At 37.6% G+C, this 18,003-nt stretch overlaps 3 protein-coding genes across 5 annotated transcripts; 1 reads left to right on the top strand and 2 right to left on the bottom strand.

The window, feature by feature from the left end:
- Window positions 1-6,998: 6,998 nt before the first annotated feature.
- On the bottom strand, window positions 6,999-11,367 carry LOC6641181 (glucose-6-phosphate 1-dehydrogenase). 2 transcript variants are annotated; one of them, XM_002064125.4, is made up of 4 exons: window positions 11,054-11,367; window positions 8,938-9,050; window positions 8,506-8,870; window positions 6,999-8,436 (listed from the first exon to the last, which is right to left on the bottom strand). In XM_002064125.4, the coding sequence occupies exons 1-4, from the start codon at window positions 11,070-11,072 to the stop codon at window positions 7,377-7,379; spliced, it is 1,557 nt and encodes a 518-aa protein (XP_002064161.3). In that variant the 5' UTR covers window positions 11,073-11,367; the 3' UTR covers window positions 6,999-7,376. The 2 variants fall into 2 exon arrangements, with proteins under 2 accessions (XP_002064161.3, XP_023031114.1); XM_023175346.2 differs by lacking the exon at window positions 11,054-11,367 and adding an exon at window positions 9,269-9,389.
- A 441-nt stretch (window positions 11,368-11,808) lies between these two features.
- Window positions 11,809-13,362, bottom strand: LOC6641180 (RNA polymerase II subunit A C-terminal domain phosphatase SSU72). The gene is made up of 3 exons (XM_002064124.4): window positions 13,059-13,362; window positions 12,733-12,991; window positions 11,809-12,660 (listed from the first exon to the last, which is right to left on the bottom strand). The coding sequence occupies exons 1-3, from the start codon at window positions 13,283-13,285 to the stop codon at window positions 12,559-12,561; spliced, it is 588 nt and encodes a 195-aa protein (XP_002064160.1). The 5' UTR covers window positions 13,286-13,362; the 3' UTR covers window positions 11,809-12,558.
- An 850-nt stretch (window positions 13,363-14,212) lies between these two features.
- LOC6641179 lies at window positions 14,213-17,947 on the top strand. 2 transcript variants are annotated; one of them, XM_023175261.2, is made up of 3 exons: window positions 14,213-14,659; window positions 15,638-16,765; window positions 16,825-17,947. In XM_023175261.2, exons 2-3 carry the CDS (start codon window positions 15,826-15,828, stop codon window positions 17,775-17,777), a joined length of 1,893 nt encoding a protein of 630 aa, XP_023031029.1. In that variant the 5' UTR covers window positions 14,213-14,659; window positions 15,638-15,825; the 3' UTR covers window positions 17,778-17,947. The 2 variants fall into 2 exon arrangements, with proteins under 2 accessions (XP_023031029.1, XP_046867324.1); XM_047011368.1 differs by lacking the exon at window positions 14,213-14,659 and adding an exon at window positions 15,389-15,406.
- Window positions 17,948-18,003: the final 56 nt, after the last annotated feature.

Here is an 18,003-nt window from a genome sequence, read left to right as displayed (position 1 = left end):
AAAATGATGATTATGATAATGATGATGATGATGATGATGATGATGATGATGATGATGATGATGATGATGATGGCATTAGTTTAACCAACAACTGTTTAGAACACACACACATTCAAACACCCATACACCTGATACATATGAGAAAATATATAATGGATACTTTTAAGTGTAGCCTCTATATATGTATGTAGATATATATATGTATTTATTTATATATATATATATATATGTAAATGTATATTTAAGATGTGATAATTGTTCTATGGCTCCAACAAAAAAAAAAACAAAACAAAACAAAACAAAGAAAACCCCTAGAAGGAAAATTTATAAAACAAAAAGAAAAACGGAAATGGAAAAAGAAAAAACTAAACACTGACATTCACGCTGAACCAAGAAATGTCTCAATATATATATATATATATATATTAATATTATTATATAATTTAAATATATATGTATGTACAATTTATCAAAAGAGAAAAAAAAAACCAAAAACAAATAAAAGAAACCAAAAACAAAAAAAACAAAAAAAATGACCACCATACCAGCAAAAAGCAAATTGATAACATTGTTTTATTTATTGAATTTTAACTTTTGCTTCTAGTTCAACTCAACTGAATATCGAATTGAATTCGATTCCACTTTTGAGCCAGCAGATTTAAGCCATCAATGTGGCAATTTTAATTGATTTTTCAGTTTAACAATGCACATTTACAACGCGTCCGCGTCCCCGTCCTGCACCCCTCCATAACCTACCCTAACAAGCCCATCCAGCCATCGAGCCATCCCTCCATCACTTGGCACTTGGTTTTTATGCAAACGTATTCTCTGACTCTCTCAGCGTTATTTGGTTGGGCGTTATGAAAGTATTAAAACGGCTGCAATCCAATTAAAAGTTTTTAACATAACAACAAATATTTTTAATATTCATTGGCATCGAACACACACACACACACACACCCATAAAGACACAAAGGGAAAGGGGTAAGAGATTGACTGTCTGGCAATTTGGCCAACTAAATTTTTATGTATCTCACTTGTGCGTAACAAAAAACAATAATAAAATACTTGCTACAGACTTTGCCAATACCGTGGATAAAGTCTGATTTATTTTACAGCTTTTTGGAATATATATTTCAATATTTAGACCACCTTTTAGTTTTAACTTTACCGGATTAGTAAACCAAACTAAAATCAAATATCTCATATCAGGAAATAAAAGATCTTTAACTTATGCTTTCTCCTATTACGAAATTAAAGTAAGAATATCAAATACGAATAAATTGAGTAAAATACGCAGAGTGAAGTATTTGTTCTATGAGTAAGTACAAAATTTATTTATTTATGATTATTAACCTTAATATTTTGTAAAAAGAATAACCACAAATTAATTGTATCTACCTATTTATATATTTTGAATGTTTATTCATTTCATTAAGCAGCTTTGTTAATAATTTGTTCAAACAACAAACAATTTTTCTTCTCACGTAAAATATTTTACAGTCCTTGATAACGTATACGCATCGTGTGCCACACAATAGATGATTATAATAATAATGAAAAGAATTTAAGACAAAATTGTAGATTTAACTTGCCAATTTGAAATGAGATGAAACTTTGGAAATTTTAAAGGCACATAGCACGAAGATAATACATAAATTCGTGAAGCTATCTGTTAGATATCTAGATGTAGATAAATACATATATGGATACATTCCCCATGGAACCTCAAATATCTGATACGTGTTAAATACTTTCATAATTCTCTCACTCTGCTGATCGAAATGAAACTTTCCCTTTAACCAGAGTCGACCGCAAAGAGAAAGAAGATTCTTGTGTAAAAGGAAAGAAAAAAAAAGTGGGCCCAACAACTACAGTAACGCACGATAAACCAGCGAAGCATGCTTGAGTGGGAGCAATAGAGACAGGAGACAGTGACTGAGTGTATGTGTGTGTGTGAGAGTGAGAGCGAGAAGAAAGTTTGTTAAAGCAAATTCGTGACTGACTGCAAAAAGTCAAGTGGCGGCAACAACGACGTATGCGTAACGTAACGTAACGGTAATGGCATACGTGGAGGCAATGCATTAACATGTATATGTATGCATGTGTGTGTGTGTGTGTGTGAGAGAGTGAGCGACGAAGATTGTCTGTGTGTGTGTTCAAGTGTAATCGACTTTTTCGGCAGAATGAGAATGCTTGCTGTCACTGCATTTTCACACACACACACACGCACACACACACACACATAAACGGAACATTTAATCAACCCAACCCCATGACCGTCGCCGCTAGCCCTTGCTATACCCTCCATGTCCAATAAGTACAAAAAGAGAAGAAAAAAAAAAAGAAAAAGGTAAAATAAAAATATTCAAAGTTCATACAGGAAAAAGCATATAAGTTCCTGTGAAGATTGGAAACGAATGGATGAAAACTTTCATTTATTAAGATTCATGTAAATTAAAGTTATGCCCGATTTAGAGAATCCAAATTCCATATTCTGTTTTAAATATACGTATAAAACCGACATAAGTTTTAAGCTTTTTGTTTAATATTTCTGAATAGAGTTGTTGTCGTTTCAGAAACTAATTGACTTTTTAGTCAGTCAAATCTTTTCAATAGTTTTCAGTTGTTCTCAACACAAGCAATATGAGAATGAGGTTAAAGTTTATATGAGTTAGGTTAAAGTTTAAGAAAAAGGAAGTACATACTTATATTTAAAAATATTTCCAATTTTAACGATTTAAAAATGTCCGAATTATCATGGCTCTCATGGATTTAAAAATTAACTCACAAAACGAAAGTTGCGTAATTTCTTAATGAGAATTTTAAACACTAAAAGTGCTAAATATTTGCAGAGTAATGTCAAGTCGTTATGTTTTGTTGTATTTCATTGTTGGGGTTCAGGTACAGTTTGCCTTTTGGGTTTTTGTTGGGGTGGCGGGGTGAACGGGGATCCGTGTCGCGGGGCATCATTACTGTCATCGTGTCATCTTCATTTTGCTAAAACATTTATCTAAGCGCCAATCGCATATGTATGCGTGTGCGTCTCTCTCTCTCTCTCACTCTGTGTGTGTGTGTGTGTGTGTGTGTGTGGCGGAAGACAACAAAATAAAAAAAAAAAACCAAAAATTTAATGTCACAAACTTTTGATGTGTTCTAATTTATATACAAACTGGCAAAAGGCAACCTTTCCATTTCACTCTATGTATGTATCTCTTTCTTGCTCTATCGTTTTCTATCTCACTCTTAGCCATCTTCTACGGTGTTCTCTGTGTGTGTGTGTGTGTTTTTTTTTTTTCTTGTGCCTCGTTAAAGTAAATTTGTTTTTACGCTTGATGGCAAATTGCGCGAGTCGAGCCCCACTGCTAACCTTTCCAGGATCCTGGTCCCCCATCCTCAGTGGTCCCTTTGCTCTCCCTCTCTCTCTCTCCCTCTTTCAGCCATCCTTTTGGTCATGTTAATATTTCATATGTCATCGCAGCTCAGAATAAACGAAACAAAAAAATGAAAAACCTCATCTTCAGCTCTTTCAGGACCCCAGCAGGAGAAGGCCTTAAATCGTTGCGTTTAAAAATTTGATTATGAGCGAAAAAAACTGAAAACTGAAAGCTGAAAACAAAAAACGAAAATACGAGCAAAAATGAACGAAAGGGAAATTAAATTTATACACAGATTCACAATTTGTGTGCCTTTTTTTTTTTTTGCTCCTGCTCTTTTCTTGACGTTTTTTTTTTTTTTTTTTTTTTTTGGTTTGTGTCGTTGGTTGCCGCCTCGACGAGTCTCATTTTTTTATGACGGCTTTTCCGCATTAAAAGAATAAAACAACAACACGGAAAAATAATCAAATAAAAAGTCAAAAAGGGAACACAGAGAGAAGATGCGGTTAACTTAACCAAAAAATTGACGGCCAGCTGAGAATACGAACGAACCAAGTCACATTCCACCATTCGACACATAATGAGGGTTCATTAAAAATATGCTTTAATGTAGCCAGATCGTCAGACGATCGATAACACAGTGTTGATCACTGAGTTGATCGTCATTAGTTTTAATGGATCAGCAGGATATCTATGGTAATATTAACACAATTTCATAATGTAACATTTAAAGTAATGAGATGACATTCATGACCACATTAATAGAATCTTTGTCTTGTCCGTCGTCAGTCTGAAAAGAGAAATACAATATTTTTGCAAACGTTAGGCTTAATTTCATTGGAAACGTAACCTAACCTAAAAGGTAACCTATTGAATATGAAATATAAAAAGGACATTGCTATGTCGATGTCCTCCTTTATTGTTTTGCTTTGTGTGTGTGTACAAGGGTATGTCTATATGTAATTCGATCTTACTGTGCGTGTGTGTGAATGTTTGAGTTGGTTTGTCTGTGTGTTAAGCGACTTAAAACAGCTTAAATGCCGCACTGACTCACTAAAGTATCTCAATCTCTTTGCCGCCTGCCAGACGATCCACAGATTCTGATGTACATATATAATGCGAAGGCTATGGAGCTTGAAGTTGATGAAGTGAATGGCAAGGAGGAGAAGTGAGGCAAAGTGAGGGGCAGTGACATTTGCCAGTTTTTGGAAGAAAAAAAAATATGTGGAATGGCGGGAGATATGTATATTTCATTGGGCGTTTTGTAAAAATGTTTTGCGTTTTATGCATAATTTATGTAAAAGACCCAAAATAACAACAACAACAACAACAACAGGAAATAATAACAACAACAACATTGGCAGCAAATTGACATTAATCAGTATGCTTTATTGACTTGAAACTTGCTGGCTCTTCCTTTGCCAGTGATGGTTGGACGTTGGTCCTTGTAACGGGAACAGAGAGAAACACACACACACACACACACACACACACACACGCAGCAAGGACAGGAGGAATGAAGCACAAATGAAATGTCAGAGACAGACAATGGCGCGACATTCATGCCGGTTGCTTCGTTCTGTTCCATATCCTCTCTCTCTCTCTCTCTCTCTCTCTTTCCTCTCTTGTGTTTCATTCCATGGCGTTTTTGTCAGTCTGTCTGTCGTGAACCCACATTCCTATAACTTAATCAAGAAATTCTTTCCGTTACGCTTTCTCTCTCTCTCTTGCCTGGTCTTATGCTCTTCTGTCTCCTCCTACAACGGCGCTTATGTGTTTGTAGCTGTTGTCGTTGTCGTTGTTGTTGTCAGCCGTTAATGGTCCTCGTTCTTATTGTGGCTTTGTACCGTTTTATTTTGTTTTGTCTTTGTTTTGTTTCCCTGCACGCTCTCTCTCTCTCTCTCGCTCTCAGTCCCACTCTTTACAAAACTCCGTACCTACCTTATTCTTAATACCCTCTAACCCTGTGTGAGAAAGAGTATATGTGTTCCCTATCTCAATTATCCTAAAGTAATTGTGACTCTTGAGTTATCCTATTATTTCCTGTTTAGTTTTCCTTTGATTTCGTTTGAAGTTCAACTGGAACTTTTGTTCAGTGTTGGAAAAAACAATTGAAACGGGTACTACCTTAACCTTCAAAATCATATTATTCAGTTTTTATGCAACTTTTTGACATCAAATGAATAATAAAAGAATAGTTGATATTTCAACTTTACTTTGTGTTCGATTTCACCTTGAATTTTGTATATATCAGCCACTTGAATTAGGATATCCAAATATCCTTCTTAAAAATGACATTTCCTTTCCCTGTAAAGAGTTTCTTTCAGTGTCAAAGCATTCATCCTTTCGAGTAGGTCTAGAAACACAAAGGAAAGATTATTATTATACCCACTTTCCTCTTTTTTGTTTGAAGTGCTTTAAGTGCTTACAGGATACTTCAAAGTCGGTGTACTGAAAACTCATACATATGTATTTTTTTCTTGTCCGATAATGAAAGTGACTTTGACATTCCGGCTCTGGTGGCTCTCGTGGCACACATTGGCTTTTCCTCGTCTCTTTTATTTTTTTCATATGCTTTCTTTTTCGTGTGTGTATGTATGTGTGTGTGTGTGTGTGTGTGTTTTTCTTTTTCACTTTTTTTTTTTTGGCAAAAGGAATTTCAATAAATTGCTGGCGTGCCAAAATGCCACAGCTGAGCAGAGCACCAAAAGCCTAAGGAGACTGGGCTACAGGACGAGTTAAGATTTTTTGGCTTTGCTTCCTGGTCCAAGGATATTCAAGAATTGGTAATCCAAATGAAATGTCACTAGTCCGTAATATATTTATCTAGGTACTAGCTTCCAGTTGAAATTGCCTAGCAATGTCAATCCATCTACCTATGAGAGCGGCTTATCTTATCATATAGACAACGAAACTTATGTAGGTACTTTATATATATGTATATGTATGTGAGGAGGTTACTTAGTTAGTAAATAACTATTTTTTCCCCCATTTCCGCATGCTTGCATTAATCTGAGAACATTGACAGCTGGTTAAGCTGTCCCTTTTGCACAAAATACATAAATACTAGTACGTAACATACATATATATATATTTTTTTTTTTTGTATAAAGTTTAATGATTTCAGCCGTAAGCTAAGCTACTAAACAAATAATAATTGCTTGTATATAAAGCGATTTTAAATTTATATACGATTTAGTTAGTTTACCCAACATTAGAGACAATTTAGAAAAATTCAAAAAATATACAAAAAATGCTTTACTTTTGACAGTTTTGTAAATGTCAGAAATAAAACTAGATTAAATGCATTTCAAAAAGTGACACAAAAATTTGTTTTTTCTATCACATTCTATAATTTTACAACTAATCCTAGATTAAAACGTTAAAATCTTGATTCAGCAATCGATTTGGAAGCTAACTAAGTATACAAAGCTGACAAATTATGAAAAAAAAATGTTAAATGGCTTCTCTTTGTTAAAATTCATAAAAAGTTAATCTTAGTCGAGGCTTATTTTCAACGAGAGGGAATGCGAGACATTTTAATACTGTCAATTAAATAAAGTAATTAACCTTCACGCCGATGTCCGAATATCCTAAAAAATAAACGTTTAATTACATCAATTTCAATTTAAATGTAGGGTATAGAAAAACATTCCCATATATATATTTAATACAAAATTATTTTGTACAAAATCAAAAAATTAAAGTAGAGTAAAACAAAATTAATAAAAAAAAAAACAAAAACAAGGAGAAAAAATTATAATATTATGATCAAAAGTAACTGTAACTACTAAGTAAACTTAGAGAAAGTCAAAAATAAATGAAAGTAACTAAAATCAAAAGATAGTCAAACGTCTTGATTTCAGTTGGGTTTTCTTTCATTATCCTTAAAGCCTTTCAATATAAACAAAATCACAATTATCATGTGCTCCCATGTATTGAACCGATCCACAACAACTTATTCAATCTATCCGATCCGTAATTAATGCTACAACTTGCTCATTTGCCGCCATGCCATTTGTATGAGCCGGAGTACAGGAAGTTGCTGGCCTCGCACTTGCGATCAGCCTCCTTGGGTCCACGCGATCCATACTGATAGGCAATCGGTTTGATGTGCTCCTTCTCAATGCGATGCAAAATGGGTGTGAATATCCGCCAAGCCTCGCGCAACTCGTCGGAGCGAACGAAATGCATTTGGGAACCGCAGAAGACATCCAGTATGAGACGCTCATAGGCATCGGGCAGATACGAATCCTTGTAGCGATGCTCATAGGTAAGATCCAATTCGGTTTCCTCAATATCGAATGTGATGCCAGGACTCTTGGTCATCATTTTGAAGTACAAAGCCTCGCCCGGCTGGACACGAATAACAAGTTCATTACGCTTGCTGCTACCCTCGAAAATGTCACCGGGTACATCCTGATATTGAATACGAACCTCGGCCTTGCGCTCATTCAGCGCTTTGCCGCAACGCAAAATGAAGGGTACTCCCTGCCAGCGTTCGTTGTTGATCTTAAGCACAGCCAGAGCATAGGTTGGTGTGGTTGAATCGTTGTCAACCGTCGGATCATCCAAGTAACCAGTACGCTCATCCTCGGTGCGACCCTCTGGATTGCCAACATATTGACCCAGAACCATATCATCCAATTTCAGGGTCTCAATGCTCTTTAGCACTTTGACCTTCTCGTCGCGTATATCATCGGGATGGCAGGTAACTGGCTTCTCCATGGCCACCAGCGAGAGTATTTGCAGCAAATGATTCTGCATCACATCGCGTATAATGCCGAATTCATCGAAATAGCCACCACGACCCTGAGTTCCGAATGGCTCCTTGAAGGTTATCTGCACGGAGGCAATATTCTCGCGATTCCATGTTGAGCTCAAGATCTTATTGCCAAAGCGTATGGTCATTAGATTCTGAACCATTTCCTTGCCTAGATAATGATCAATGCGATACAGTTGCTCCTCATCGAATAAACCAGCCAAGTGATCACTCAATTCCTTGGATGTGACATCGTCACGCCCGAAAGGTTTTTCCACAATTATACGATTCCAGCCACTAAAAAAAAAAACCCAAATCAAAAATTAGAAAAGTCTAAACTAAACAATTTACTCAAAGTTTACTTACCAAACCGACATGCAAATCTCCTTGACATTGGACGTGACCTCATGGAAAACACTGGGGGGTAAGGCTAAGTAGAAAATTCGATTCGCTCTATTTTTGTTCTCCATAATCTCCAGCTGCTGATTGAGTAGCTCAAAACCAGTTCGCCCATCGTAGCTGCCAGCGACATATTCATTGAGTGCCCAGAACTGATCATATTTGGCCTGTTCATACGGTTGGAGTTTCATATATTGTTTACAATTCTCCTTTAGCTTCTCAATGGATAGCTTGGAACGAGCATAGCCGCAGAATTTTGTTGGTTTGGGCAAGAGATCGTCCCGATAAAGCCACCAGAGAGTGGGATAAATTTTCTTTTTGGCCAAATCACCCTAAAAATTTCGATCAATCAGTAACTGTCCTTTGCATTGTATTGTCCTTGTTCTAATTGACACTTACCGAAGCACCGAATATCACAAATGTATGGGGTATCTTGCCATCGAAATGCGTCCCCTCACATACCATAGTGGGGGACTTGAGGGATTTGATGATTAAATCCAGGGCTGTATGATCTATGAACAAGAATATATAAGAAAATAATAATAATTACATACAACTTCTTCGAGTGCCTGTTTAGAAGTGCAAAATTGTTGGCCTTCGTCTGACCTTATATAGTAAGTACAAGGAAACGAAAATTCTTGACTCTGCAAAACTTTACGAAATTGATAAGCTATCGATAAGATCCAGCTTTTTGTTTTTTTTTTTTTTTTTTTTTTTTTTGGACACTTACACTTATCTGAGGGGTGTTTGTGTGCGTGTGTCTAATCAAAGTTTCGTGAGCCAAGCCAAGATTTGACCGTTTTCTTAGAGGTCACCAGAAGATCTCTCCCTCGCGCTTGATGTATCTTTCGATGCGATTGCAAAAAACGTAATGAACAGCTGCGCTTGACTTGGCTTTGACTTTGAATTGTCTAAGCAGCAGCGATGACTACAACGACTACAAAATTGACCGAACAAAGTGCAACCAGGTAAAGTTACGAGATAGATAAATAGATAGATAGTTATCAGAACTATCTGAACATTTTGAGAACTAGCAAGCTATCTATCGATCATCTATCGACTGTTTTAGGGCTTTAACAAGCAGCTCATTCACTTGGCGCTTCTGTCATGACTATTCAAAAAATCTTGCAATTTCTCCAAAACATTATTTTCAGTTTTGGCTTGTCATCATGACGAAAATTTAATATTAGGTAATAATCGGTAATGATGATTGTGTTTTTCAAAAATTAAAACTTACAAAATGCAATCTACAAATTAATAGTCCACCAATTTTCTTTTACACCAAATTCGGTCATTAATCTAATGTCAAAGAAAAGTGACGCAAAGTGATCAGAAAGTGAAAGTTTTTGTTAATTATTAACCAAAGGTTGGATTTGATTTTTTTAATAATGTAACTAGAAGTTTCTATAGGACTGACTATGAACGTTTTGAGGATCGACAAAGGATGCCGCAATGTTTGCCAGAGGAAATATGTCATGATTTTTGCAAATGGCGTCGTATGTCATTCATTTGACAGCTTTGGCAGCCATAAGAGAATTTCATCACTCAAAAGATCTAGAAATGTCTATATTCTTTCTATTTGCAATTTGATTTTTGTAAGTAAACTTTATTTATTATGTATATATAACTAAACTAAATTAAATATGTACTTTTTTTCAATGATTGGGCACAATTGTATGCATGAGAAACTGAAAAGTCCGAAGAAAAAAAAAAGTTGAAAGCGAAGTCACGAATTGTGACATTGACATAGAGTCAAAATGTGGGGAAGTTTAATTTAAAGCTTAAAATTGAGAGATTGAAAAATTGCCAATTGGATGGAGTGAATAAAAATGCGAGTGAGTGAGTGGCGAGGCAAGGTTTTATATACATCTAAAATAATTTATTTGGAATAAATTATTAAAAATAATTTTGTTTTATTATTTCTGAATGGATTTAGAAAGTAAATCCACGCACACACACATGGAACTAACACGCATTTGTGCTAATTATTTACGTGTACAAATGATTTGTGTTTCAATGTTTCTGTTTCAATGTCATTAACTTTGTTAGCTAGTGTTTTTGTTGTAGTCACATTCATATATTTGTATATACATACATACATATGTATGTATGTGTATATGTATGTAGTACAACTCGCAAAGGTTATTGCTATGCCTTCTTCTTCCTCCTCCTTCGCTCTTCTCAACTAATCTTGAGGAGCCAGCAACAACAAAAACAATAACAACAACAACAAGTACAATAACAACAACTTAACGTCATCGGTAGATAATTGACGGAGTGAGGCGGTAAGATTGAATCATTGCGGTGGTGTATTTTCATTGTTGTTGGCTGTGTGAGTTGTGTTATTTGTGATAAGAGTTTTGTAGGTGACCCTCTAGCCAAAGAAGAACACATTTGAAGGGCGCTACGATCGGCCCGCTCTCTGCCAGTGGTCAATGAAAGTCAATTCCCGTTATATGCCACTCTCACCACACACACACCCCCGCTTCACCAGCAGCAGCAGCTGTCAACTTACCATCTTTCTGAGTTGCCATCTCTGTAAAGTTTTGTTGTAGGTGGTTTTTATTTTTTGTAGTTAAACAGTTAACGTTTCAAAAACGTCTTTTTTTTTGGATATTGTTTGGAATTTCGCAAAAATTGCTGCTACCGACTGTGCTTAATTGTTTTGTTAAGCAGCAACAATAATTAAACACTGTAATTTTATTTTCGGTAAACGTAAAGTTTACTTGGTTTTTCTCGCATTAACAACGTTCGGTGCGTACTGCGTTTTGTTGTTTCTTAAGTTTCTCGTTTTGGAGTTGTTTTCTGTTTTACAATTAAGGGAACAAACAAAAAATTCCGTAATGAAGCTTAGCACGATCGCAGTGTGACTGCGGCCAGGTTGACCGCACAAAGCGTGCATGAAGCCCCAAATCCAATGAAAAGAGAAAATAATAACAACAACCTACAAGAGCAGCAGCAGCAACAACAAATACAAATACATACTTAACATTGGCAGCAGCAGCGGACGCTTTGTAACCAACCAGTATGAGTACGATCAAGACAGGCGCGGACTGAGGGTATTTCAAAAGCTTGGGTCGATGATAATAGCTACCCTTATTAGCATCTGTTTAAGTACGAGCCCAGCGTTTTTTACATTTGATTTACTTTTTGTTTATTTTGTCTCCATTTTTTCAACGTTTCTTTTTTGTTTTTTTTTTTCTTTTAACTTACCGCGCACAGCCTACAAGAACTTTTCTGATTTACACTAAATAATTACATCGTATAAAATAGAAACAAGTTGGCCACCCAATCTAGGCATATAATTAGATGTAATAATTACATTGTATTAAAATAGAAACAAGTTGGCCACCCAATCTAGGTAAATAATTAGATAAAACGAATAATATAAGTAAACACAATAAGTAATAATTCAAGTCAAAGCCCAACCAGCGGGCAATTCCGCTCCTGCCAAAATATGCCGGCTCTCTACACAAACACACACTCCCATAACAAACATACATATGCAAACTTACTGTAAACATGTGTGTTGGTCTGTGACTCCACAAAAAGAAGGGGGTGTGGGTGGAGGGGGCGGATCGTTAGCCAGCCAGGGTTGCCACACAACGAAAGGAACAATAATAAAACAATATCAAAATTTTAAAATCAGATGAATATGAAGGAAACAAATGTGAAGCTGATTTGGACTAGACATTGCCGGCACATATAAATACATACACATGTAATAATCTATCTATATATGTATGTATATGCGCGTACATACATACACAGAAAGTAACTTCATATAAATTGAACAAATGAAGTCTCTGTACTGTACATTCATAATTTGCAAATTCGAGTTGTATATATACATACATATAAATATATATAATGTATGTAGCCATGGGTGTGTGTATATGTGTGTGTGTGTGTGTTTGGGTCAAGGAGGGTGTTATCCCTCTTTTTTTCTCATCTATTTACAAGTTGCAATTTCATTTGTCGCCGTTTTCTCCAGGCAGGATTTGGGATGACAGGTCAAGGTCAGTAAAAAAGGACTGAATGAAGAATTACACGATTACGACGTTCCTCGAATTCCTGTATCATTTCATCAATATCATTATCTAGATCATTCGATTTGACCATCTGCAAAAGGGAATAGATAAATGTATGCATATTATGATTTGATAGTCATTCGATTGAAACGATTTGACTTACTAAATTAATCATATCTGTTATAAGAAACGCTCCCATTAACGCATCCTCCGCATTATCTACGACATCAACATTGAGTACATGTACGGGCCGATTATCCACCGAGTCCATTGATTCCATATGAAGCACCACTAGATCATAAACACGCTCCTCCACAGTAACGATAATATCAAATTGCTCTTTGGTCTCCTGGAAACGTTCTGGACATTTTTTAATCCGACGATTACGGTCGAGCATATGCAGCAGGCCGTTCTGTGTGTAACTAAAAATGAATGCAATGAAATTTATATGGGATATTGCATAGTACATATTAGAATTGCTGCACTTACAACTCCTTATCCTTGGCTTCCAGATCCCGGTAGATATCCTCGTAGCTGGTGCCAAATTCATACACATTTGGTTTATCTATAGCTACGCCGGGCAGTCTGACCCGCTCGCCGGTACCATAGGACCGCACACTGTAGCCCTTTTTTGCCAGGAAATTGTGGGCTTCCATTGAGCGATTCATGTTCGAGGAACATACAACGGCAACAGAGAATTTACTTGGATCAGTCATAATTATTAATTATTATATTCTTTGGCAGTGAAGTGACAGTGCAACTCAATAACAAATAAAAAGCAATTGCGAATTCGCCGTATTGAATGTTTTCGCTCATAAACTATCGATAGATATTTGGCAGCCGCACATTTGTAACAGTGTTGCCAACACACTAATGTGTCATCACTAGAAACCACGTTCATCTATACGACTGGATCTGGCTGCCTTATTTTATACACTAGTGGCAACGCCATGATTTTCAAATGTTTAACTGTAACGGACAAACATTTTTTTTTATTAATTTACATATTTCTCATGCATGTAGAGAGAGAGAGAGAGCTAAACAGAGAGAGCAAGCGAGGGGAATGGGGTTTATGAATGAACGTTTGAAAATAATAGGCGGCAGATCAGGTTCCATGAGAATGCGTGGTATGCAGAGAGCCGCAGCAGCACATCCACATCCAATCTAAATGCAAAAGAGCGAAGTGCCGGAGCGCCAGTGCTCCCGCCTTCCATTCCAGAGACTGAAAAACATGGAATGCGGCTTAACAAGTTAAAGACGACGTTGTTGTTGTTGCTTCTGCCGCTGTTGTTGGTGGTTTTTCGATATTGCTGCTGCTATTTTTTACCTTTTACCTGTGTGTGTGTGTGTATGTGTGAGAGTTTTGATCAGGTTAGCTGCACAGTGGCATCAATGCTATTTAAAACTGGACACATTTAAAACTAACACTCATCCAAAATGATTGTTTATTGTTCATTATACTTTTTGACATTTCGGTAAAAATTGCAGCTACTGACCCTTTTGTTAAACTTTTGGCCCACGGTAACTCTTGGCGGCGTCACTTGGTTTTTGTTGCTGTGTTTCATGGCTCATTCTTGAACTGTTTGTGTGTGTGTGAGTAATAGAGAGAGCAAGAAGGAGAGAGGGAAAGAGACCGCCCGTTCACTTGTTAACTGGTTGTGCGAATAGCTACCATCATCGCTCGCTCGCTCGCTCGGCCTCGGCCCCTGCGGCTAGAATCAACGGCAAACGGCAACATCAACGGCAAAGAAGGCAAAGTCAGCGGCTGATGCGGACTCTTAGCTATGGATTCGGACTCGGACTTGTACTTGGACTGCGACTGATAGTCGTAGTTTTGTCACCTAAGATCGCGCATCATTGTCCACTAGCCACTGGCCACTAGCGATCGGTACCGTTCACTTGTCCGCGTCATCTCGCCCACCACCATCACCGGATTTGTGGTCACGTTTTACTCGAGTTTACCCCATTATAACTTCTTCCCATTCTCAATGAAAATGCCAAATCCAATTAACTAAAAAAATCATCATTATGTAAATGTCATCGGGCAAAAAGCGTAAATTAAAAAACATCAACAAATTGTTAACTAAAAGGTAAACTTGTTTTACAACACAAAAACAAAATTGTTTTTGATAATTTCGTTTTATTTTTTTTATATACATATTCGCTGTGTGTGTGTGTAAAAGTGCTTGTAGTGCAAGAAAACGGAAAAATTGACCAAAAAAAAAACCAGTAATAAAAAATGCATCGATCAGCTTTAAAGTCAAAACAAATCGACAACAAAACAAAAGTAATAATTACACAATTTCCAGTTAATGTGCCAAGGGTGGATGGCGTTTGCCGCCTAGTGGGAACCTCTGCAATTTTTGCAAATGCAGCAGTTGCATGGAGCAGCATGTATATACATATATACATACATATGTAGGAGGAAGAGAAGGACCGTTATAAACCTCTTCAGACCCATTATAGCTGGATAGCAGACGTGCTTCAAGGCACTTTAATGCAATTTCTATTTCAAACTGAGCGTGCGACTTATGTACATACATACATACATCTGCATATATGTACATATGCATTAGTATTGTGTTCTCATCTTTCATGTTGTGCTTTTCCTTTTATCTTCCACCTAATTGCTCAATAAATGCATATCAAAATTATGGGAAAGTGCACATGATGCACATACAACATGTAAAATGAAAGTTACCAACCAGTAAAATAGTTTATTTCAAATATTAAATTAATTTTGGATCTCAGAGATCCGTAAGATAGATTTTCTCACGCAGCTGATCAACAGCTGATCCATAGTCTATCATTAGACAAACATCGGATAACATACAAAAGTAAACAATTATCAATTATTGATTACATTTAATACTTCTCAAAAAACCAATTTTTGAAATATTTTAACGTCAAGCTTTAGAACGCAACAAATCCTGTTTCTGTTTTTCTTTTTGGACAAGTTCGCTCCTGGAGATTCTTTAAGCATTTTCAAAATTAATTAATAAGTTTTTAGCAAAACTTTCAATTTTATGAAAATGCTTTAGAAAAATTCTCTTTTTCTGACATTTCAGTTCCACTGGCAAACTCTCAACTCTCTCCCAACTATGTGAACTCAGAGAGAGGATTTCGATCTCAACCCAAAACACACACACGAACACTCACATATACTTGGTTACATATACAGGTGCGTGAAAGATAGAAGGAGTGAGAACGAGAGCGTGTGTGAGTGACGAGGGGGTGGAGTGAATTTCTACAGGACATGTTAAAACACGCGTCCAATGCGGCAGTGGCTGTCAATGGACAGCTGCTACGAACAACAACAACAACCACCACCACAACGGCCAATGCCAATGCCGTTTCTGCCGCCAACGCCAATGTCAATGGCAATAACAACAACAACAACACTACAGCGACCACCAACAATAACAATAATAATAGCAACAACAACAACCACAATGGAAGCAATGGAAGTGGCAATAATACACCCTGTGCCCTGGTCACAACAGCAGTAACACCAACAATAGTTAACGGAGGTTCCGTCAACTCCTCAGCAAAAGGGACTTCCCCCATACCCATTCCCGCACCTGCTACTGCTGCTGCTGCTGCCGCCGCCGCTGCCGCCGCGGCTGCTGCTGTTGCAACTACCGCACGCAATATACACCTGCGACCGCCTCAGCCGCAACCGCTCAATATTTCCGCTTTAAATGCATCCACCTGCAGCACCCTGTATAATGGCGGTGGACGAACGTTATTAAATATTGCCACAACAACAACAACACCAGCAGCAGGAGGAGCAGGAACAACACCACCATCAACAATAACAACAACAACATCACCCTTAAAACCATTGCTAACTCCCCTAACGCCCTTAACACCCAATGGTCATTGCAATAATGGCAATGGGAATGGAAATGGAAGTATCCATCATCATACCTATACCAATCAGCACATTTTAGCCAGTAGCCAACTGCAACACCAGCATTCACAGCAGCAACACCAGCAACATTTTCATCATCATCAGCAGCAACAACAACAACAACAACAACAACCGCCACTTCCTCCTCCTCCTCCTCCTCCAACATTCTCTCACAATTTTAGTAATTGCAATAATCTAACTGCCAACACACTGATGCAAAAGGTCCAAAAACATGGTCCAAGTCCACGTGAAGCCCTCAATAGTTTGGGTCTATTATGCTTAGGTAAAATCATCATCTACTCAGCAAATGAATCCCAAATTGATTTTAGTTCTTACTTGCAGTTTCCTTATTATTAGCGCTACTATCATTGATCTTCCTGTTGAAGATCTCACCGAATAGTCGGGAAGATGCCTTTGCCACGACGCGAACAACAACGATTAGCAATGAGGATTTCATCATTGTCTACGATGTAACCTTAGCCCTGTGCGCTCTTTCGTTGTCCTTGAATCTATGCTGCCTGCTGGTCTGCGCCATACAGTTCCTTTTCGCTGTCAAGCTACGCTCTCCCATGTTCGATGGCAGGGAGAATAAATATTTGGAGAAATCGAGTGCCAGTCGTACATGTGCAGTGGGTGGATTCTTTATATCCATCCCCGTATTCCTAACTGGCATTATTCTATATACATTCAATCATTTTCATTCGACGCCAGCGATAATAACGAGCATTCTGATCGGTCTGGGCATCGTATTTTGTGGCGGAGCCATGGTTCACAATGTCTTTGTATGGCAAAAGGAGAAGACCATGAGCTATAGAAGTGGTGGCGGCGGTGTTGGCGTTGGCGTTGCTGGTGGTCCACCATTTGTAGTCCCCTTAAATATGTCTCTATTATCGGCAGGACAATTGCCATTGTCCCCGGTGCCACATATGCAATTTCAAGTACCATCGTCGCCGCCACCGCCCCCACCAGGAGCAACATCCTCATCATCGTTAATGCCAACATCGCCCATACCCATGCATGGACCGCAGCAGCATTATCCGGTGGGTGGGCAAGCGATTTCAGTGACTCCCGTGTCGCCAAATCATTCGCATGGCAGTTTCAATCCATTACTCTGCTTGGGCAGTAACAATCTAAATGGCGGTGGTGCAATCAATTCATCGTTTTTGGTTCGGACAGCCACAGCCACACCGCCCACACCAAAGCCGAGTGGTTCCATAAGTCCGGGAATACCGGCAACCCTCGATATGAGTAATATTACGAATATCTCTTTACACGAACTCTCCACGCTTGTGTAGACGACGACAACGACACATCATCTGACCCCATAAGTTGATAAGTATTTTTTTTTTTTAGTTTTTAGACGACAAACGATCCACCGGGTTCCATCCATCCAATATAGAAATTCTTGCCTTAATGCTTAAGCAAAAAATTTTGTTGTACATATGTGTATATATTTATATCATCATATTATATCTCTCTCTCTCTCTCACACACTCTCTCTTTCTCTCACTGTGAACTATT

This window comes from Drosophila willistoni (genome assembly GCF_018902025.1).
Source record: "Drosophila willistoni isolate 14030-0811.24 chromosome XL unlocalized genomic scaffold, UCI_dwil_1.1 Seg141, whole genome shotgun sequence".
Lineage (NCBI taxonomy): Eukaryota > Metazoa > Arthropoda > Insecta > Diptera > Drosophilidae > Drosophila > Drosophila willistoni.
This window is presented reverse-complemented; position numbering and strand designations above follow the sequence as displayed.

Coding starts and splice junctions, on each gene's coding strand:
- LOC6641181 (XM_002064125.4), bottom strand. Junction 8,871..8,937: donor TTGTGATATTCGGTGCTTCG/GTAAGTGTCAAT, acceptor CGAAATTTTTAG/GGTGATTTGGCCAAAAAGAA. Junction 8,437..8,505: donor GAGATTTGCATGTCGGTTTG/GTAAGTAAACTT, acceptor TTTTTTTTTTAG/TGGCTGGAATCGTATAATTG.
- LOC6641180 (XM_002064124.4), bottom strand. CDS start 13,285: ATGACTGATCCAAGTAAATTCTCTGTTGCCGTTGTATGTTCCTCGAAC. Junction 12,992..13,058: donor GAAGCCAAGGATAAGGAGTT/GTAAGTGCAGCA, acceptor ATTCATTTTTAG/TTACACACAGAACGGCCTGC. Junction 12,661..12,732: donor TAACAGATATGATTAATTTA/GTAAGTCAAATC, acceptor TCCCTTTTGCAG/ATGGTCAAATCGAATGATCT.
- LOC6641179 (XM_023175261.2), top strand. CDS start 15,826: ATGTTAAAACACGCGTCCAATGCGGCAGTGGCTGTCAATGGACAGCTG. Junction 16,766..16,824: donor TTTGGGTCTATTATGCTTAG/GTAAAATCATCA, acceptor TCTTACTTGCAG/TTTCCTTATTATTAGCGCTA.